Source organism: Aythya marila (assembly GCF_965140915.1).
Source record: "Aythya marila genome assembly, chromosome: 11".
Taxonomy (NCBI): Eukaryota; Metazoa; Chordata; class Aves; order Anseriformes; family Anatidae; genus Aythya; species Aythya marila.
The window spans coordinates 9904171-9928336 of NC_139052.1; the positions used below are offsets into that span (position 1 = coordinate 9904171).

A 24166-nucleotide genomic window follows, 5' to 3' on the forward strand; every position below is an offset into this window, starting at 1 on the left:
TGTTACAGGACTAAGGGTCAGGTCAAGAGCTGGAAATGGGCAAAACTGACTATATACTTACAACAATTTTGAAGTAGTCACTTGGAATCACCATGTCTCCATTCTTGACCCATTTCACAGTTGGAGTAGGTTTTCCAGTCACCTCACACTCAAAGATAATGTCCATAGATTCATGAGCATAAATGTTCGCTGGCCGCTTCAGAAATTCAGGAGGAACTTAAAATAAAAAGAAAGACAAAAGATAGTGTTAGCATCCACAAAAGCAATTAGTTGTGCTTGTACATGTAAAGATGGCTTCAGGGATGGCAGCACAAACAGCAGCAATATTGGCAGACATTTTCGGATCAAAGTTTGATATAAGCTGATACAAGCTCTGTTATTTCAAAATTGCATGTAGGCCAGTTAAATAGCCAGCCAGTCTAATTTGAAATGACCTCTTGAGAATACGTGAAAAAAGAAATTGAACCAAAATCTATAAAGTGTAACATAAAAAAGTATTTTTAAAATCGAGACATATATACTCTTTGGAAAAGAACACCTGGGTGGTTGAAGACCATGCTGCTCTCATATCTGCCTTAGGCACGATGCTGCACGTTAAAGAACAGCGGGAGCAGCACGTACAGGGAGGATTTCAGAGAATATTCACACTTCCTTCACTAACTCAAGAGCTCATCTGAGCAAATTATTTAGTGCTTAATTGTGCAACATTTCAATGCACCTTTCACAAATAAAGAATCTTGCAGGCTAAGCTCCCAGCAAGACAAAACCCAGGTTACCGAAAAGCCTTCACCCTTTCCTTCAGCAAAGCTTGTTACTTTATGAAGTGGGAAGACTGTAGTTAGATTTGAAATTTTTTTTAAAATGGGCTTTGATTAAAATTGCTGCGTAAAACTTTCTTGCAATTTACACGTGAGGTGCACGACAAGCACCCCCTTGGAGGTCCCCAGAACAAAGAGCAGTGGCACTGCAGTCGGGCTCCATCACACCAAGCACATCATGATCAGCAACGTCTTATTATTCAGCCAAACCTCTGCAGTTGATACAACAGAGGGTTTTCAGAGAGTTCTTTGTACTTAATATTTAAGTCGAAAGGTAGCAGAAAGGTCAAATTACATTCAAAAGACTTTCTGAAGTCAACGGATGCAAAACTAAGATGAAACTTTCCTGGGGTACCCATTCCCTTGTGTTTCTGTGGAGAAACTCAGTACATCAAACAGAGAGCGCTGCATTTATCTGAAGGCTTTCTTCTCTGCCTTGTGTAGGCACAGCCACATTTCGCTGCAAGGTATAGATCCTTGTCTCTTATATGCCTGTTCGTATCTTCGGGCATCTTAAAGGAATTAGACCTCCAAAGTTAAAAATAAACACCCCCTTGCAAGAAGCACTAGCTACAGAACTGCAGACACAGCTTTGTACCACATCAGTAACGTGCTCCAGGCAGGGGTGCCCCAAGATGTGTATTTCAGAGCTCAGTAATGCACAAAGGTTCTTCCTGAAAGAACATAAAGCACATAGCTAAGTTGTCATCTCTGGGTCTTGACCACTTTTTGAAAGGTCTTTTATGTTCAGAGTAAGGTTAGTTAAAATAAGGAAGTTTAAAATCCAGAAGAACTCAACGATAGAGAATTCTTTGGCCATGCAAGCCCCACGCATCCAAAACTTTGTGAGCACCACTGGGGCCCCAGGAAGCATCCAGGAGCAGGAGAGGACTCCAAGCCTCTGCAGCTCACTGGCAGAAGAGCCCTATGCAGGCACACAGAATTTGAGTCTCATCAATTATGAAGCACATTCACCTATTTGTTTTTATTAATCTCGCTGACATAAGGGCAATTTGCTTACTTCTGGTGGCAAGTCTGATTGTTCAAGTTCCCGGAAAGTCAAAAGCAGCCTTTTGCCCTTTAGTATTTATCAAAGAAAGTCAATATGGCTGGGCTACAGAGTTTAGGCAAACATTTTACATGCTTCACTCATCAATGGGATTTATTTCATGCTAGGGAATAAGGAATGCTAGATTATGTTATACTTTTTTCTGTGATATGATCCATTTTCCTTCATGTACAGGTTTGCAGGTGGATTTAATTTAAAAAAAAAACAACACACAGATAGCTGGAGACAAGCTGCTCTCCACAAACTGATCTCTCTTCTGATCTCTCAAGTTTCAGACCAGAAATAAGAGAACATAAAAATATGAAACTATTTACTTATAGAGTAGGAAGATGACTTAACTCTCAGACATACGTAAACCTACACCAGAAACTACAAAAAGATGCTCACACACATTTACAGCTTGACCTCCTTCACATAGGGTTAAAGATCTGTATGGGGCTGAGTCCAGTTGCTGCCTATGACTTCCACGATCCATTTTGTATAATCATTTTCTTAAATTTACCAAAACCTCCATGAACTCCAAATGAAAATGATTTAAGTTCTTTTGGACTTAGTATCTGCATCAGATGGCTGTTGCAACTGTAACTTCAGTCCTCTGAAGTTACATTTGGAAACTGTCATCTGAATTTATTCCTGACCAAATTGCAGTAACCTATTATTTTATTGTAACTTTGCATTCCTCCCGGGTGTTTATCCCTTGGCATTTCTATTCCGAATGAGCTGTGCTTTTCCTCTACTCCCTTCCCATATCCCAGCCTCTGTTTTGGCCGCTCAACAAGCCGTGTTTGCTCAGGTTGTTCTGGCATGACAAGCCACCACACCATCCCCAGTGACCCTCTGTATTTGCTCTACTTTGAATTCATCTTTGCAGTCTGTAGAGCTTCAATTACTTGCATGCCGTTTCAGATGTGTCTCGCCACTGACTTGAAAAAACAGCATAAATACAGTGTTATCGCTACAGCAAACATCTTGCCCAATTCATAATGCTATTGTATTTGCCCTTTCCTAGACGCAACATGCTGATCTCCGAGTCCGCGGCTCTGTCATCTTTAATCATTTTTAACTAATGAGTAATTTTGTCCCAGGCTGCTTTATCACTTTCTTTCAATCTCTCCTCTGCACACAGATACAGACACATACACACCAAATGTTGAAGCACCCATGTGGTTGTAAAAAGGGAGCATAAAAACTGGAAACACAGGAAGTTGCTTTTCTATGAAGGTGAAGTACCCTTATTTTCTTACCGTTCTCTACAGGGTGGCATTAATTCCTTAGCTATTAAACTTATGGCAAGAATCCTAATAAACACAAGCAAGCAACATTCACTGCTAAAAGCATAAAACTTGTATAAAAAAATGTATCTGCTGATGTCAGAAGACAAGCAATTCGCTGTACCTAGCAGCTATGCCATGAAACTCCAAGATAACTGTGGGATCACAGAAGCATAGGATATCCGGAGTCAGAAGGGACCCACAAGGATCATTGAGTCCAACTCACATGTAGGGATATACACCAGAGGGTCAATAAAATAACGAGTGGCACTTAATATAAACAAATAACTGCTCTGGGTTCAAGATAGCCTTTGCTAGAGTGCGTCCTCAGTCTATGGAAATTGTCTGTTCCTGTTCTCATCACTGGTGTTTCCCTTGTAATGAAGATCTTTGGAGCCCCCTCAAAATCTGTAGCGACTGGCATTGCTTGAACTCAGGGCACCATCCACTAGCAGGCATTAATATTGAATTATAAGATTTGTCACGAAAATGAAAGTTGAACTAGATATCCTATTACCTGCTCTCAACTATTTTTCACTTAGGAGATTAACAATTTGAAACACTTCATTTTTCAAAGTGACTTTGCTTTTCTGGCTTTTGGAGGAAATGCCACACTATTTACAAAGGGAAAGTAATATGAGAAGTGCTCACTTTATTATCCTTTACTTTCCAGTTAATGAATTAAAAATGCTTTTGAAACACACTTTTATAGTTTAACTATGTCAATGTTTAGCATTTGCACCGATTAACACAACGTAAGTGCAGATGTTTGTGGTAGAGAAGTTAAATTGATAACCAGAGAGCAAATGAGCCAATTACCATATAAAATAAGATTTGTAATGGAGGATTATGTGTTCCGTTACCAAACAGACAATTAAACTTCAAAGAAAACTTGGCAGCTCACCCTACTCTTCTATCCCTCCGAATGGCAGCATGCAAACAACTATTGCAACTGCAAGATGCTTGCACAGAATTTCACATGCACTGTAGCACCCTAAGAGAGTCTTTACACAACAGCATCTTCCACCCATCTGCAGATACAAAAGACAAAGCATTTTGATCCCAACGGTGAGCAGAGAAAAGAAGGAAGGCAATCTACATCAGCAGGTGACTTAAACTTTTAGCTGGATCCCTGTAAAGTGAAATACTCTAAAAATAATACGCTTTTTTAAGCCCACGGGTGTAAAATGATGAGAAGAGCTAAGGAAGTACGTTAGTCGAAGTGGAGACGGGAATTGCTGGTGGGCACAGATGCCATTTTGCAAATGCAGGTGACCAGAAGGAGCAGAAAACCAGGAGCAGCGAAAGGCAATGTACAGGACTGATGCTCACCTGATTCGTGCTTGTGTGCCAGCAGGGGCCAACAAAGAAAAACGCTGGCTTAGGATCCACATTGTCTACAGGTTAATTTTTAAATGGCAAAGTATTAAGAACCTTTGAATAACTATGTGAAGAACATTAAAGCAGCATCATTTATTCTGAGCCTTACAGAAGACTGCTTCTTCAAATGTCTTTTCAGTGGTCAGCAGCTCTTGCCTGTTCTCTCTCATTAAGACCGAAAGAGAACAATTTGGTGGCCTTCAGGGCCGTAGCCAAAAGAATCTATTTTCAATTCAGCCATCTGTACTGCTTCAAATGAGAGAGAAATTAATTACATTCAGTCCTCTCCAGCTCTTGAAGAGCTTTCCTTTCAGTTTTACAATCACGGATGGAAGAACAAAGGTTCCTGGTTTCGCAATCTCATTTCAAACATGAAACTATAAATGTGAAAGCTGTAACTAAACAAGAAAAGGAAAAATTCAAGTTCTGCACAATTAAAAAAGCAGAACTTTCTGTTTGCTTAGTTACAAGCACAGTGAACCTTGTCCTAAAATATTCAGACCAAAATGCTGCTATTCTAGTTAATATCAAATTTTTGCATGCCTTCCTCTTTTGCCAAAGCTGAATCCCCTCCACATTGCTCCCCAGAAAGAAAAGGAAGATGGCAAAATAGTGTTTCTCAAGTCTGACTATCAGGAAACAAAGAAAACCTTGCAGAGGCAGGAGTGCAAGCAAGCAGGTCATTTAGGTCTTCATAGTAAAAAAAAAAAAAAAAAAAAAAAAAAATTAAAAAAAAATCACCTGAATGTACAATCTCCTTAAAAAAAATCCAAAGCTGAACTAGGCATTATATATCCAGTACTCCTCAAAGAACAGGCAGCTGCAGCTGTGCCATTATCTCCCTTCTGAATAGGTGTAAAAGTCTTACTCAAAGTGTGTAAGAATAGTCTCATTTTGACACAACAGAAACACAGATTGCAAGCCATACTTTAGGAAGACTTGCTTTCTTTTTAAAAAAGCATTAGCACAGCTGTTGGGCAAAGCATAGCATCAGACAAAAAACAACTTACACATGATCAACTGCAAGAGGTATCTGTCACAGCATTTTGCTGTCTCCTCCAGTCCTCTGTCACCTCCCTGCTTCAACACGCTACGGCTGGCTGCCGAGGGGCTGAAATGCAACAGCTGCGTTTCCAAACAGAGTGGTCAAGGACCAGGCTGAAGTAGCCATTTCCGCTTCCTCAGCCACTTCCAAATGCTCTCATTCCACAAAAATTACAAGTGTGTTCCCTGAAATCACACCATTAAATCTGAATTCTTGTCAATGTCTCCTCGCAGAACCTTCACTCTCTGTACACACTTCTCTGGATGACCCGAGGATTTCCCTTATCAATCAATGCCAATCGTTCAAATACAAAAGCATCTTCCAAACCCACAAATTCCTGCGTACTCCCGATATTGATATATAAAACCCTGAGCAGACTAGATAATTTCTTGTAGCACATCTCTGATTAACCACTCCTTAAGCATTCTTGCTCAAAGGACTTCTATTTTATAGCTAATACTTCCATTTCGTAACTACACTGTGAGTAGAAACCCAATCTTATATTTCAGTAAGCAACCAGGATTACCATTATTACATAAACTGGGCATTTTTATTATTTTTATAAACAGCTTTTCAATCAGCATTTCAAATGATAAGCCCAGAGGAGTTTTACCTTCTGATCCTGTGAGGACAAATACTCTATAAGGCTATGTTACAAATCCTTCTTTAGGATCCTTACAACGTTAAACTTAATTTTAACAACCGAAAGTTTGTTTATGAGTAGGGTATAACTCTGGAGCGTGATGATCACACTGTTAATCCATTCAATCACGCCTTGAATCAATATTAACATGCTCACTGTATCACTGCAGTACAGAACATTTTCTCCAAATCTACCTGCCAAATGGCAAAGCAGCTCATGCTTCCACAGACAGCAGCCTTCTGTTTTAATGAGACATTGTACAGGATTTCAAAATCTTTGAACTTTTTTTTTGTTTTAAATTCCCCAAGCAGAGGCTGCTTTAGAGGACAGGTCCACCTCTAGCTCAGACTACAGGACCCATTTCACTGCCTGGGATAGCTCAGCTTTTCAGTGCTAACCACAGAGAAATGTCTGAGTTACATACAGAGTGCATTTTATTTAAACTAATAGCAATTTCCTTGGTCAGTTAGCTGAAACCAACTAATTTCTATCAGCCAGTTGCCATGACACAGACTTAGATGAGAAGGTTTTACGTTATTTGCATTAGCGCAGTGCTTAGGAGCACCCACGGAGCAGAGCCATTATGTTACAAACAAAAGCAAACTATTTAAGTACCACAATGCAAACAATGAAATTAAAGAAATTAAGGATAAATTATATCATTAAACCATTAAGGAGAGAGCAGTCCACTCAGCTATGTCTTATATTCACCTAAGTCTATGAATACATCTTCTGCTTTGTGGTATCAAAGTGTAATCGCTTCGGAAGCCTATTGGCCTTCTAAATATGTCTTTTTCCAAAATTTTGATTCTACCCCAAAACAACATGACATCCTCCAGCTCCTGCCATTATTACCAATACAGAGGAGAAGTTTCAATTAGCTTTTAATTGTATCTTCTAGTTGTACAAATTAGTTGGTTTCCTTCATGTATATCACAGAAGGAAAGGAAATTACACTTTAAAGAGAACTAGGGAATTATAATCTTCTTTCTTAAGAACAACAAAGGTATACAGATAAGTACTTTATTTAAAAAAAAAAAAAAAAAGAAAAAAAAAAAAAAAAGAAAAAAAGGATTTAAAACCAAAACAATGCCTCAGGAAAGTCAGAAGTCTTCCCAACCTCTGAGCAGGGCTGACACGTCCTTAAAACACACTTAATATGCAGTTGGAAATTTGCACAGCAGACAAAAGCTGACAAAATGAAACTTTTTAGAGAAATAGCCACAGAACAGAAAACTGTCAAATGAATATAAAAAAAAAATCAGTGTACCAAGACAAAAAAAAGATTATAAAAATGTAAACTAGTACATGCGCAGCATTTCTATTGCACAAAACCCAAAGTTCCAGTTTATGCACAGGAACTGCAGTCAGAGGATGAAAGTTTCTGATGCAGTGACACAGTATTACTTCTTACCTTGTAAGATAATGACTTCACGCGTCTGCTTTTAACAAGTAAACCACTGATGGTTTTATTACATTTTAGACAATTAAAGCTAACGTACCAGTAGATCAACAGTTCGCTGTCTGTGGGATGCTTACCAGTGTGAGTTCTCTGCTGCTTCTTTAACAGATGAAGCAGAGAAAGAGGCAGCATTTTTCTCTAAGTGCAGTCTCTGGGAAGCTACCCTAAACTGGTGAGATTCTGCTCACCAGCTGAAATGGCAAGGCTGAGCCCTCAATATGTTCTAAGCTCTTGCTCATGCAGAAGGGGCTGGTGCTTTATGGCTTCAACCACAACCACCGAAGCATCCACGACCTGGATTTCTGTGGCTGGGGGATGGCAGGGGGTGGCCTGACTGCATTCGAATTGATTTGAAAACAAATATTTTACATTTAAAGTGAAGAGCTTTTCTTCAGAAATCATTAACTTATGAAATACCCTTCAGAGGCCAGTCCCTACGTAAATATTTTGGAAGCAGAAAACACACAATAATACAACCACCAAGAAATCAGATGAGGGTGAAGAGTACAGATTATAATGAAAAATTATCCTAATCAACTAGAAAAGGAAAATAACAATATCAGGATAAAACTCGATAAATATGTATTTCTTCTTCAGGGAGACATATTAAACTGGACATTTACGGAATAGGACATGATAGCAATGGCAGGAAAAGGTCTTAGAAATAAGGATTTTGCCAGAGATCATAAATATGACCATGACCTGAACACGACTCCCAGTATCCTACTGGTGTGAAAAAAAGTAATCATACAAGAAGCTGCTGCTTACACCTCCTGAGATTCCTTTTTCATCCAACACCCAGTAATCTTCAGCCAGCGATGCTATTCGAGCACCACGTTTCAATGAAAACACAGACTCTGATTTACAAGAAAGCTCTGCAAATGATCAATGACTCAGAAAATTGGCTCTAAAAGAAAAATGGAAGCCCTGGTTTTGGTTATTTGAGCAAAGGCAAGATTAAGCAGTAATAAAATCGGAGACCTCAAATAGGTAAGAGAGCTTAATACATAAATACTCCCTGAAAAAAAAAAAAAAAAAAAGGAAAAATCAGATGTGTGTGTCATTCTCCCTACGTTCTTGCCCTACTCTAAAAATGATAAAACTCAAAACAATTAATTGTTCAGTCTCCAATCTGATATGGAAAGGGGTTCTTCTCAGTATGAGCTTTAGTAAAATCAAAAACTATCTTTATATATAACTGTTCTGAACTTGTGCATATACAGGACTGCAGAGGAACTATCATTAAAGGCTGTGAGACGTTAGCTCAGCACATGAATTTGGAGAGCAGACAATTAGAGGTTATGTATATACATACCCGCAAATAGAATTGTCTGGGAAGTTTTCCAGGTGCAGAAACATACGGTGAGTGCTCTGAGCATGCCCTATACACTAACAGTAGTTTTATTATGGTTTTGACTTGTAGGGTGCCTTAGCAGTTGCAGACCAATTCAGTACCCTAATTGCATGCTGGCATTAAAGCTGTGGCAAGATTGCAACATCATCCACACCTCTCTTAATCCTATCTATACAAAGATAAGCATAAAAATTGGCTGTAATTGTCAGCTGATCTGTTCAGCAAGAGCAGGAAGTGTTTAAAAAATACAACTCCCTTATCTAAGCAGTATCTGCAGATGGAGCATCTGCTTCGCAGGGCTTTCAAAGTCACCCTACCCTGATAACCTGCGAACAAAGGTTGCTTATCAGCAGGACATATCCAGCAACAAAGAAACACAGCGAAGGTTGCACAGCGCCAAGCGGCAGCCAACTGCAGGCATCAAGGAGAGAATTGTGAGAGGAGTGAAAGCATAAAAGCAATAAATACATCTCCATTCATTCTCCCAGTGTCTAGCAATCCCTGGATGAGGGAGTTCCTGAGAAAGAAGAGAAACCTTTTTATTTGCTGGTCCCTTGCCTGCCCTTGTCACTTTCTGGACCCAGGTAAGTTTTCAGCAGCCCCAGTGCTCACAGCATCAAGTTGCAAACTTCATCGACGCTCCCTAGGAAAATTCATAGTTTTTTGCATGTCTTTGAGTTAATCAGCCGTGTGATGTCTCGTGGTTCAGGCAACCAAAGGGAACCAAGCATTCATTCCCTATTTGCTTTCCCCACGGCACTCAGGATTTTACGGAAAAGAACAGTTTTTGACATTGCATGTGTCTTTGATCATCCTTGTTACATTCCCCATACCTTCTTCAGCTTTACCGCATCTAACAGCTTTACTACATTCGAGCAGCACGGGAACCAGAGCTGCTTGCAGCATTCAATATATATAAGACCATCACAGATTTAGTCAGTGCCACAAGGATTCTTCTATTTAGATGCCTATTCCTTTCCTAGTAAGTCCGAACATTTAATTTGTTTTTTAAAAGCCTACCTTTTCTAAAGACCTACATATTACAACCTCAATATTTGATGCCTGTGCAAAACCAGGCAGGTCAGAGACCACTGCCATACAAGCAGAGTTTGAACCGCATTTAACCGAACGTGCTGCTTTATAGCACACTGAACTTCACCTGCTGTTTTACTGCTTCATTGTTTCTTGCACAACAAGGCATTTCTACAGCTGACCCCACAGCCAGCACTCATTCCTACAACCCCAGTCCGCTCAGAGCCAGCAGCGTTTGTCACCTTACAGTCCTCTTTTCCAGATCGCTTACAAAAATGCTGAACAGTGCAAACCCAGCCCCGCTGGTGAACAGAAGCCCCCAGTCCCACTCGGATTTTCTGTCTGTTCAACATCCTTACTGATTTTCTTTCATCTACACGAGGTCATTCCCTCTTCCTACACAGCACCATTGTCTGAGACTCTCAGCAAGACTGGCAAAAGAATTGCAAATGGAGGAGCACACATCCACCAGCCTGAATATCCCCAACTTCTCAGCAGATCTCAGCAGTCAGGTGAGGCTTTTCTCCCCAAAACATACACAGTTCCACTATACTGTACTCAATGTGTCTAAAAACAATATATATTTTTTCTATTTCCATCAATTTAACCAGTCTAGATGCCAGATTACCTTGGCCACAGTTTCCCAGAGATCCCCCAACAGACTCTTAAAAAACTGATGTCATGTTGACCAAATATCTTTAGTCTGATTTTTTCAGACTGCCTAGCCAACTTAAGTGATAGGTTACACACCACACTCAGGATTTCACACTTAAACTCCTTGAGAAATGTGGAGTGAATGCCATCTGGTCCGGATGATTTGCTACTGTTCACTTTGTGGATTTGCTTTGAAAAATATTTCGCTAGCTCGGCAGTTGCAGGTAGGTCCTCCAACAAGCACACTCGTTCTAAAAGGGAGGAAAAAAAAAAAAAAAAAAAGAAGCAGCTTCCAACTCCACGAAGAATTCAAGAACTCACTTCGCTTCAGGCCATCTTCTCACCCCTTTCCCTTCATGTTCAGTCATCTGCTGACCCTGCGCCTTCTCTGGCAGACTTCCCATCTCTGACAGGCTTCGCAATAAGGTATGAGAGATTTCTGTGTTATTAACAAATGGCTCCTCAAAAGCTTTGTATTATTTTACTTGCATGTAGATGTGAGAAAAATGTTTTTCTTTACCATGCTGTTAACAGATTTCAGGGTCAGTGGTTTTTTTGGTTTTTGTCTTTCCAGTATCATTTCTGACAGGTGTCAGGCATTCACTGTGAGCCTTGCACAGCTCCTTAAATGACTGCCACGCCGCTTTCCAAGCTTCACCTTTTTGACTGTGCCTTTGGATCTTGTTTTCAGTCAGCTTCCTCTTACCGCACTTATCGCCCCCCCCCCCCCATCTTTCAGTTTATTTTATTTTTACAATTCAGTGCTCCTTTAGAGGACTTATGGTTTCTGTTGGTCCTGTAAACATAATAAAGTCCGTTATGAACACAGTTACAGGAAAATAGACAGTAAACTTTTGAATCAAGTCACATGCACTGCTTGGAATCAAGAACAAAACCTACTCCTGAGTTTCCAAATCAAGCTCCAGCACAGAACGCTTCCTCTTGGTGAACGCTGCTCCCATGTTGCTTCTTGCCATGCTCAACCATACTAGATTGGTGTTTGGAGTTGATGAGACATGCATGAAAAGCGCAGGTGAAATTCTTCCCTCATCCCCCACTTGACTCACTTAAGAAACTGAGTTTTGCAGTGCCATGGTGTGTGATGTGACTCCCCCGCCTCCCCCGTGACACAAACAGGTGAAGAACACAGACCAGCCTCAGATAGCTCCTGAGGTCCCAGACAGGTTCTGATAGCTTTGGGGACAGCTCATGTGCATGCATTTAAGTGTGCTGCCTTGTCCTAGGAGCAGTATGATGCATGATGCACCTTGTTCATATGGAAAGAAACCACCCCCAAGGAGCCCCATCCCACCTGAGATGCCCAGCTGGGGCCCTGGGAGCACATGGCTCCATCATTGGTCACCACAGTTGGTCAAGCTGTATACAAACAAGTGAAGGAATGAAACTGGGAAAGCAGCACAGCTAGCAAAGGTTTCCTTTGGAACAGCAGAAAACCAGGGTATGGGCAGGCTGTGCTGCCTGGCAGCCTGTTTGCAAGGTAGTGCAGATGAATGTGAAAGAAAATTACATGTAAAATTTGTAAATATTAGCCAAAAGGATAAGTAATAGTAGAGGTGGTTTTTGTTTTGCATGAATTTTCTCTATTCTGTAAATTTCCCTTAAAAAAAAAAAAATGGAGGCCAATACTATTGGCAAGCCCATGGAGACTAAAACCCTAAAAACACGGAGGCTGCCCTGTGTGAGGACACTTCTGGAAAGGGTCAGTGCCTAGGAATGTCCCATTACAGCAGCTGTTAGAAGCAGTAGCCTCAGTCTGTGAAATACAAGTGAACATGTGACAAAACCTGTACTTGGGAGGTGTCAGCAGGACCACACAGGGGAAGGACACAGGACTAGCAGAGCTTGGCCCTGCACAAGAGCTGGGCAGAGGCTGAGTGCGATGAACCACAGCCAGGAGGACACAGCAAGCAGGAATGAAGTACAGTAAACCCCGGCGTAGGTCACGGAGCAGCATGAGACGATCACTGCAGCAGAAGCAGCAGGAGAGACAGAAGGTGGCCCCTGTTGGATGGGTCCTGCCTAGAAGACCCCACAGGGCAATGCCAGCCCCCAGCTGTCAGGGGCAGGAGGGGGGCAGCAGGCAGCTCTCCCCCACAGCTAAGCCCTTACTGAATCCAGACAAGCAATGGCACGTTGTTCGGTGTCCTTTCTTCCAAGGGAAAGCTTGCTTCCAAGTCTGTGCCTCCTGTTTCAGTCTGACACTGATGATTTTTCTTTAGGTGTTTTTTTTGATTTAGACTCCCCGCACACACATTTCCCCCTTAAGCTTATCTGAATTATGTTCCCTTTTACGTGAGGATTTTGTTACGTTCAGTAGATGCTGCCTCAATACCATCTGCACTTCTCATCTCTCCTCCTGTCCGTGTAGTAAAACCCAATATTTAATTTTAAATACCAAACATTTATTTCCTTTTGTTAGCATTGAACCCAGCCTTTGTGTATGGACACGCTGAAAAAACTTCTGAACACACACTCTGGAATTAGCATGCTGTTATCAGTGGTGAACTTTACAATTAAGGAAGAGCTCAGGACAAACAGAAGAGGTGACATTTCTGCATTAAGATACGCAGATCATATTGTAAAAGCTTGTCTATTGCAAAAAATTAGAGTACAACACCTCCAAAGTGCTTAGCAGCAGCTATTATAGATTATCATTCAAAGCACACCTAAGGTAATTTCCAGGATTTTATTTTTTTTATTTTTTAAGAATAATTGATTTAATCACCAGGAATGCAAAAAAAAGTTACTATGTTCATTATTTCTTTGTCTAACTAAGCCTTCCTTCTCCAGTCCTTGTAGCAGACATCAAGCTTGTTTGACCCTGAATCTACTCCAAGTACCATGGAAACATCTGAACAACAAGAATGCTCATCAAAATTTAAATTTCTTACAGCAGTACCAAAGGCAATGAAAATTTTATTGAATTCTACAGCCCTAATTCTCTACGCATAGAACACACGGCAAAGAGGCAGCAGGCACAGCCCTCTGCAAGATGAAGGCCTGCGGCCTCTGGGCCCTCGGTTCCCAATTTCCAGCATAAAGCTGAACCACTGAACCTTCAGAGTTTCTACTTCCAGGTTTCTACCACCCCAGCTCCCATAAGCCAAGCTGAGGAGAACCACAGGAGATGATGATTCTGCTCGGATTTCACCCCAGCTTGCTAAAACACCTCCATCTAGAAGCCACAAACGCGCATCCCCCATTCAGACTATTTAATGAAAGGATTTGCAGCACTGCTTCGATCTCCGTGGCAAATGAAAAAAACATTACTTCTGGCATTTATGAACACTTGTTCCAGATACAGGGATATTTTCCTACCTGTAAGGTAAGTTTAAAGCAATTGTTTAAAGCAGATGTGTCACGACACACTAGTTCAAACTTGCTGACCCAAAGGTTTTGGTCTTCAGTGAAGTGTTTGCTCTATCACGCTATTTATCCCTACTCATTTATTACTGTAGCAGGGACTTTTTAAAGATGATTACCACAATTAACGCAGTGGTAAACACTACAATGCCACCATCATGCCATTCTGTGACAGCTTTTCTACCAGATGCAGAACAAAGGTCTGGCTGTTTTCTGAATTACTGTTACAGGCACGGCTGGTGCCTCCACCTACACTGAATGACAACCGAGTGCCTTGGTAATAACAACTTTATGACTTGCCAAGACGTGAACCTGGCAAAAGTTCCTCAGGCATTTTCTTCCTTGAATTGCATTTTTCAAAACCTCAAATTTTAAGTCTACAAGGGTTCAGATCAGTTTGATCAGTGAAGGAAAAAATGGATTTATTTATTTATTTTTTGTTTTGTTTTCGTCAGAGATGCATGACAGAAGGGGGATGCCAGGAGAGAGGAGGGGACTGGAGAATGGCAGTGATGAATGTGGCAGGTGAGACGGCTCGGGGACAGGCTGGGACATCAGAGCAACACTGGGAGAAATTTGGTGAGAGGTGCCCAACAAGGCCAGTCTCCTCCTCAGGTATCCTCAGAAAATGGACTTAAGTCTCCCATTTCCACCTGCTCCCCTAACCCAAAGAGCCCCCCACTGCTTGGCACACAGAAGACGGGTGTCCTTGGTTATCCTCCCTGCCTAAGTGGCAGAGATCAAGCAAATCCAGTTTCTGACAGGTGACAGCCCTGTCACTTGGGTCTCCGCCAGACAGAGATGGAAGGAAGCTGCTGACCAGTCTTGAGCTCGTGCCGCCAATCACAGCTCTAAAGGGATGTATTAAGGGATGCATATTCTGAAAAATCAATGTTTAAGCATCTCAAACTGGGCATTGAAACAGCTGGATACATTTCATCTTAATTTTTCTATGTCTCAGTCAATTTTTAAAATGGATTCCGTACCACTTCATTTCAGCAGAGTGCAAAAATACATTCATTAGTGGTTATGAATGATTCAGATTCCATGGTGCTGAATACCAAACCAGAAATAAATATGGATTTGAGCTGAGCACAATAAATAAATCATGGTACTATCCCCCAAATAAGAAGAAAAATCAAATATTGAATATTTTCTCAGTAAATTAGTACTATGAAGTTTATGCGCTGCACAAAGCGGTAAGATCCTGTCAAGAAACAGTACAAGAACACTTAGTTCAAGATTTTCATAACTTCCTCCCATAACAAGTGGGAAGGAGGAGATGACAGATTAAAGACAGCTAACAATCCTAGCCTTGAAGTTCCTTATTTTTGAATATTTGCCTGTGGAGCCTCCACAATGGGGCAGTAAGTTTGTGTGCAGGAGACTCAGAAGCTGGCAGGAGGAGCATGATTTCAAGATAATATCCAAGATTAAACTGTTTACTTACTGAATACAGACTGGTGCAGTTCACTTGGGGGAAAAAAAAAAACAAACAAACTAGGTCTGCAAATGGTAAAAATAATTGGTAAAAATGGTAAAAATCCACTGCTTTGGCAGGTCCCTCTCATCTCTACAGAAGTGTAATGCGAACTTCCGACAGCACACTACTGCGAACTAGGCATTTCCCCAGCAATCACCCACTAGGAAAGATTTTTTTTTCTGATCGAGACCAAAGAAGAGCTGGTGCGTTTGTGCTTTCCCTTTTTTAGCTTGCAAAGACACAAATTCTGCAGGCTTGCTCTACACATCAATTAAGAGTTATCCAATCACTTCATTTCCAGATCAATGCATGTGGGCCTATCTTCACATCAAAGTCTCTTCTAATTTACAAATCCCCAAAATAACCTTAATTACAATCCACCTCAATAATAGCTTCCATATAAAGGAACAAGTAAACATCTAGGACTGCAGTCTGAAGGAAACAACTAAAGGGATACAACAAAGGCCTACAAATTCATGCATGGGCTGGTGGGGGGAATAAGAACAAATTCCTTCAACCTTTTCCCAGGCAAGCTAAGAAAATTACTAAATAAATCTACATTAACAATGACTGGTGCAAAAAAAACAAGATGGTGCTGGTCCTCACAGTGTCATGAGATGCTGTGGATATAAGATGTTTAAATGGGTTTGGGGGACAGAGTGATTAATAGGAAAGAAATCTACTGAGGATTGCTAAATAATGGAGAAACCACTTGTGGCTCAGAAAATCCCCAGTCTGAGATCCCAGATCAGTCTCATCCCCAGTGATGAGTGAGACTGTATACTCAAGGGAAGCAACATGTACTTCTACCCTTCACATAAATTCTCTCAGCCATCTGCTTGTGGACACCGGTGGGAACAAGACACCAAATACAAGAGCCTGTCACTTGGTCTAGCACAGCCACTTCTGTATTTCTGTGCTCATGTCTTTCCCAAAAGCTGTGCAGCGGGAGGCGTAACACTGACACACTGCTCAGCAGGGTAAGGCGAAAGCCACAGGCCCTTCACCAGCTTGTCTTTGCCAAGGGAGCACACAAGGAAAGCTCTTCAAACTGCATTATAGCAAGCACGGTCCCAAAGCACGGGCTGCCCTGCCTGAGGGGAACTGGCTGTTTGCATCTTGCAGTCTATTTCAACCCATATGGCAAACCCTAAGAAGAAAAAAGCATTTTGCAACACTGAAAGATAAAAATCTTACAAATTTAGATGTGGGTTGAGTTAGAGGAGGGACTGATCTGGAGTATCTCTCAATGACTGAACAGAAACACCACACCACTACAACCCTGCACTGTACCGCATTTGGCTTTGTGGCAAAACATCAGTTCCTAACAATTTAGCTGTGTAAAGATACAAAAAGAAGAACTAATAAGGCAATCTAGCTGTAAACTGTATGATCAGATGCACAAAAGCACATCTTCTAATTGACCTTTCAGATTTCTAGCGTTATTTATGTCGGAAGTTATGGGTGTATTAAGAAGTCAAGGAAGACATGATGAATTTGAGATATGCTCCTTATCCATCAAACAAATTTCTTAAGTTCAGTGTTTTAGAAAATAATCCTTCCTAGCAACCAGAAACAGACTATACCCTTTAGTATGTTTTCAAAAAGCGTTTTTACACATCTCTGAGCTATTCTAGGCAAACAGGAGAACACTATTCAACTTCAAATAGAAGTTCAGAAAAATGCTAGCTATGGAAAACAATAACCAACAATTATAATCCAACCTCAAACTGTGGAAACCAAGCTCAAGTTCTGCAAAGAGACAAACAAGCCTAAGATTTGAAGTCACATTATTTTTCCCAAGTACTTAAATTACTGGTTTAACATTAATGTATCATTAATATGATGCAGAGTTTTACGAACAGCACTACAGGAATAAAGCAGTCAGTGGAATCCGCCTAAGAGGCATCATAAAATCTTTACTTCTACGCTATTGCACTTTCTTACAATCCAGCTAAATTTTACAAAGTTAGTAGGTTAATTGTTGAAATCCTCAGTTTTCTGCTTGTAATCCTCCAAATCAATGCCAATGCCAGTCCAGTCACAAAGAAAAGTAGTAGCAGGGAGATTAGCAGCTCTGAAAAAATCAGTCCTACAATGGTTAAGCACACTAATGATAACTTAAGCGAATTAGGAGAACAGTAATCCTGCAATGTTGAGATTGAGTTTATGACTGGAAGGAAATCTATGATCGATGCCCAGGACAGACACGCTACATTTCAGTAAACCTCTTTAGCCTGATCTCATACAACAAAACCTCTTTTTTCATCTCCACAAAGCCTCCAGTGCTGTTGGGTTTTCTTTCCTTCCCACATAAATTCTTTGACAGGTCTCCAAAACAAAACTTTCAGCTAATTATTTAATGTACAATCATTTGGGCCTTATGTGTTTTCCACATCAAAGAGAACGCAGCAGGATGTTACTCATGCATTCTAGTTTTCCATTATTTTCTCACCAGAATGGCTTCCTAAAAAATGAGTTCATGTGGCATTTCAGGATGTACTAAAGGAAGCAAGAGGGCAACAGATAAATGCTCTAATTCAGAGCTATGTTGTCAGTGACACTGTCAATAAACTAAGTTATTAATTTCACATGCACTGAAAAGGCAAAGAAAAATTGTTTCCCAGAAGGGGACTGAAATGGCAAAATGGTATTTTAAACATTCTCCCCAAAGCATTGCACACGTGTAGCAAAACATATGAATTTACTAAAAATGTATCCATAACAGCTTTACTCAACCCTCAGAAGCTATGAACTGCTGAATTCATCTCAGAAGAGATTTTTATTACAGAAGGCTGACATTTTAAATTGCACTTTAGCCTTTTTGCTTCATTGCTGCCCTCAGGTTCTCAGAAGACAGTAGGCAGACTTGCAAATATGAACCACATCACTCATTTCTTAAAAGATACCCTATTGGAATAAACAAAGAAAATTAATTTGAAGTTGGAGGCCCAAAATGCTCTTGAGCTAGATGCATTACAGAGCACGAAGCATGACTGTTTTCAAAGGTTGCTAACACTTTCACATGCCCTACAATTCTATTCTGCAACATCACTACAAAAAGCTACCTTGCCTTACCTAATTGAGCTGCTCCCTGAGTACCTAGATCCATGTCTTTCTTGTAAAAAGTACTTTTCAGGAAGATGTAACCTGCACGCGTATTACCGCTGCAGTCAATACAGTTACTCTTTCATAGGGAGACCTCTTTAGGAAGCCTACATTCTGGTGGTTGGCTCGCCAATGGCAGCAAGGTGACAGTAGCAGCCCCAAGGGGTTGTGTTTGACCTCTCAAGTCTTCAATACACTGTGGCAACATCCAGCTTCCTAAGAATGCAAGGACAACAGGCCATAGGAAAAGAAATCTTGGAGTCGTCATTTGAAAACAAAGAAGACTAACAGGGCTGCTGGAAATCAGGACTGGTTAGAAAAAAAAAGAATCACAATTTTCTTATTTTCAGTATGAAAATATCCTCCTGCCGTTACCTAATCACCAAGTGGTTTGCTGCACACCTGGTTTCCTTCCACGTGTTATTGTGCATCCTGCTCACATCCCCTTACAGGCAGGATGCTCAACACCCTTCCAGCATCCTTCTGCAGGGAAGCCTCAGATGTGTCACTGAAGAGTATGCAACAACTTTATTACAGAAATTACACCTGCCTCAAAGGTTTTCACAACTAACATGAAACACTGTGCTTAGTTTAACTTGACACTGTAACTAAAGAAGTTGTGTTTACTGCGGAATAAGAACTCAATGGTGTTTTCTTTTAAATTATTCTCATCACGAAGAGAAACTAATTAACTGCAAGACTGTTTAGGGAACAAGTCACCACAGATAACCTATCTCCTCACAACAAATTACAGAATTGTTTCATCTTTGTAACTTTGGGATAAACTTCCCTTCCAAGGACTCTGGTTTTTATAAAATGACACCTAGTAACTGCAATAATCTACCTCCCATTAGAGAGATAAATTATCTTGTACTATGAGAGTGAGCTTAACTACCACGAAAATTAACTTGAAAGAAAGTATGCCTTTACTTTATGTTATGGTCTCTCCCTAGAGACCATCTAAGTAATGCATGGTGTTCTTCAGCATTTCCATTTTACTCACCCTCATGTTCCATCTCAAATTTTGGGGGTGCAAAAACAATGCACAAGTGTCTGTTGAAATGGAAAAAAAAAAACCTTAGACAACCTATAAATCCAAGAATCAAACTTAAAGCTTGATTCAACCAATTAAACACAGAAAGATGACCCTGATATACAGAGGAAAATACTTGCCATTTAGGGCACGATTTCTATAAAAAGAGTTCTCACTTAGAGGAAGAAGGCATTTTAATGAGCTTCTTAGTTCACACATTTAAATTTCTTGAAAGTCTTTGGCATACACAATTTCAAAATTATTACTGAATCCTTCAGCTTTTATTTTTAATTGCAATTTTAAGTGTCATGTCTTTTGATAGGGAATAAAAATAATAAAAAAAAAAGTATACTCTATTTTGTATCTACTATATCCTTCAATCCTTAGGAAGTATTCAAATGCACTTAGAACAAAAGCTGAGCTATCAACTGGCTTACCTTTCCCGCATTAACCTATGAGTTATAGCCCCAGGTCAGTTGTGCAGAGGGTGAACTTCCCACCCAATGTTAATTATTCCTCCTGTCAAAATCACAGGGGACCTAGCAGTGTGCTCTACATAGCGTGCCACATGTATCCGTGCATGTCCTGCAGGATATGGCAATTCAGGGAATTCAATCTCCTTGTTAAGCAATCTGAAGGAAAGCACATTGCTCAGAATCAAGCTGAAGCTAGGTATAATAGAGGTGGCAGGTTTCACTCTCTGTTTTCTCAAAATTGGGGAAAAAAAAAAAAAAATGTTATTTTAAACTGGCATTTTAGTAGAAGGAAGAAGTCAAAATGTAGTTGATGAAAGCAAGGGAAAGGGAGAGGAAGGCTGACTTATTCAGGACTGCCTGTCTGTGCTGCAGCAAGCTCCTCTCTTCCCTAATTCACAGCGGTACACACTTCATCAATGCATAACTGACTCCAGAGTCAAAGTCATAAATCTTACTCCAGGTAAATCCCACTTTTATTTAAGGTAAGACCAACACTACAGATTTTTGTCAGCATTTATGCTGCCTCAGAGGTATGGTTCCTGTGGGGTAGAAGCCCTGGCTGTAGATTTTCGACACAATTGTACTTCTCTGAGCTTTTCTTCCTTCTGAGGTCTGAAAAAAAAACAGCTTTGCTGGTACAGCAGACACCACATAAGGCACATTTGGCTTGCTTAGTGTAAGCAGTACTCCTCCAGTAGTAAATCGCTACTCATGCAGACACAGCCTTTTGTAACAAGAACTAAATGTAATGGTATTTTGTTGAGTTTACTCAACCAGCCATGGCTGATTCAGTAATAAGAGGGAAGGAGTAAGTCAGTTCCAAGATAACTGCCATGAGTTATTACCAACAGCATGAAAAAAACACTTAAGTTAAAGCAAAGCTGAGAAAAGGATGGATAGAATGGACAGAGTAACAACTGGATGTGTCTCTGAGTTGATCATAACACCATCCCCACTCAGGACTAGTTGGAAAGGAGGCAGGGTCCCACACTTCCTCAGCTTCATACCTAGGATTTCTAAGCTGTAGGTCACCATGCCCCTGTCCAGATTCCTTTCAGCACTGCAGGCAGCCAGAGCCTACAGACAGAAAGGATCAGTCTTCAGATTTAAATCCAACAGCACGATTCTGGAACCCCTGCCAACCTTGTGCATGCTTACATCTTCACCTAATCCAACTTCTGCTTCCCAACACTCAGAACAAACACAATTTCAAAATTACATCTGTATTTGTGAAATACGTCTGCACTCACTTACAGGCATTCTTAACCTGGTCCTAGGCAATTCCTTTACCTAAAACTCAAGCGGCATGGATACAGAGCAGAGTTTTCTACCCAGAGCAGCACACTTTTCAGAGTTTGCAGTATGTCAGCATCTCACGAGATCACTGGTTGCAGCACACATTCAGAACATTGGAGACCTGCAACCAGTCCACATCTTAGACTTAAGAATTGTACCTTTTGTAAGCATAGCACCTGACCTAGCAAACATCCTGTTCTGCAACAGATAAGCAAGAAGGACACCAGCTCAACCCACAGACAAGTTAATGCTAAGTTGGGGTGCCTTTGATGGAGATAGCGGGGAGAAATTACAAATAGGATGGTGTGTTCAGTGCAAGAACATCCATACTGCTTTAGCCATCTGTCCTGTGTGTTAGCTAAATAGTGTCTCATTGCTCCAAAAAGGGCTGAAAGTGTCGAGGACTGTGTTGAAAGCCTCTGATCTCACACAGGCCTAAACCTGGATGCAAAGAGCATCTGTCAGGTTTGGTGATTTGTTGTTGTTTCACCCTCTGTCCTGCAGCCTGGTCTCAAAGCTCCCATGAAAAATGGTCTTCAGAAAACAGATGTCTGATTTAACAATCCTTTATTGAAATACATTTTGAACTGGGAGAAGAGAAATTAAATCTAAATATGAAACTCAAGCAAAATTGTGCATCTTTCTAACCGGTGGTCCAGGCCAACAAAGTTATTGATAGCAACCTTATAGTTTTTTAAAAGCCATTCTGTGGTAGAATGTCTTTCTTTCCTTAAGGCAGCAGCTGGTTCAAACCCCCATTAATATGATCTTAATTTATTAGAAATTCTAGCTGAAAGAGAAACCAGCTTTTACAATTCCCTTAGTTCAATATCAGTTTCTACACTGTAGATATTTAAGCCACTGCTGCTTAATTTAGTAACATTTTCATTATCCCCAAGGATTACTCAAGAACATTTACAAGGAAAACCATTTGTGTGAATTGTATGGCTTACTGATAATTTGGTTTAGGCTCTCTTAATGGTATTCTCTCTCTACCTATATTTGATATATATATAAATTAATCACAAAGCTTTTTTATTATTTATTTTAAGTTCATGGTGAACCTCATCTCCATTGCATGTGCACTTCTGAGGCATAACCTCCCAACTGTAATTCAGTTATGGATGCTTTGCCAGATGGATCTCATCTTTGTCCCCCTAACACCTCACCATTCAGGGCTGCTTTGCGATTGCTTCTTTTGGTGCCACAAAAACCTGTTTGTAAACTATACAGCATCTATGTAACAAAGAAAATGTCTCCACATGCTAAACAACGGGATTGCAACTTACTGATGCTCCACGCAGAAGAACCTCCAGAGGTTCTGCAGAGAAACTACACCCGTTCCCAGTTCCTCTCCCCCGTCTGTCAGCAGCTCTGATTGCTGACCATGCCACACTCACACCTCTGCTGCACAACAGCTAATTCAACCAAACCCAAGCTACTACTGAAATGAGTGCCTGGTCTGCAAAGCCTCCAGGCCAGCTGATGGGCCTGCAGGTGGCTGGTGCCAGAAGGCTGCAGCTCTCCGCAGGGCACCAACACAGCCCTCATCTTCGTGCCTTGTCTCAGAGACTGCTCTGTGCGCTCCAGCTCTCGCCCCCACCCCAGGAGTTGGGCTCTGCTCAAATGCACACCACCAGCACCGAGGGCAGCCGCCTCCCCCATTGTATGAGAACAGGGCAAACAGCCCTCCTGGTCTTAGAAAGAGGTCATGCAAAAAAAAAAAAAAAGAAAAAAAAAAAACAAAACCAACAACTATTCACCAACTACAGAGTAAGATTTTGCAGAGGAGCAGCTGTGAGCTGTGACAGGGGTTCTGCTCAGCCTGCCAAATAGTGGTGGGCAGCAGAAGTTAGACCACAGCACCTTTAAGTATCACAGAAGTGTGATGCTTCGCAGGATGTAAGGAACATGTTAGTCTTGTGGAAGTTTATATGTAGTATTAAAAATGATTTCTCACATCTAGATGGGCATGCTTGGTCTCCAGGTAAAGCCTGAGCTAGTGATGTAGTCTTAGGACAACAGTACAATCTTGTCCTTCCAAATCCATGCGTGTTTCTCAGTATTTCTTGAGAACTTTTTCATTAGTAATGCGACAGCTGAACAAGAATTTCAGTCACATAGGCAGAAATGACTGAAAACTATACCTATATTCACATTATCTCATTGAATCCACAGTTATACAACTCCGTAAGCATGAAACCATACTTCAGAAGAGCAGCAAGGACTACTAGAAAGTCTTTTCAGCTACAATGGTGAAGTGCAGAAATACTGACGAGTATTACACTGAGTTAGCTCCAACACCTTCTCGGCATCAGACTCATCTGACTGTATTTCTTTTGTATCACTTGAGCAAAGATCATTAATGGAAGTCACGTTACAGTTTCAGCAGGAGGAAAGAATGTCTAAAAAGCTTCAGTATGCTTTTTAGTGTTAATAGCCTCCCCAGCCAGAGTTTTGAGATAACCAGGACAGAATACTGGTGTCCCAAATATGAGCCTTTGACAGCAGCAGGTTTAATGCAGCATCTTCTGAACCTGTAATTGAAGTGCTGCCTATTATCAAGATACAGCACAGAGCTTAATTAGAAACAGAAATCAATAATGATAATCTAGAAGGTATGAGAAAGGTTTTAGCAATTTTCACTGTAGGTTCGGA

General features: G+C 40.8%; 1 protein-coding gene across 6 annotated transcripts in view; it reads right to left on the minus strand.

Moving 5' to 3' along the window:
* The window catches only part of NEO1 (neogenin 1), a 188483-nt gene that overhangs the window by 73225 nt on the left and 91092 nt on the right, over positions 1-24166 (minus strand). For all 6 annotated transcript variants that reach the window (XM_082769412.1, XM_082769410.1, XM_082769409.1 and 3 more), the window contains exon 6: positions 62-216. In XM_082769412.1, coding sequence (XP_082625538.1) covers positions 62-216 — 155 coding nt within the window. The remainder of the gene's footprint in view (positions 1-61; positions 217-24166) is intronic.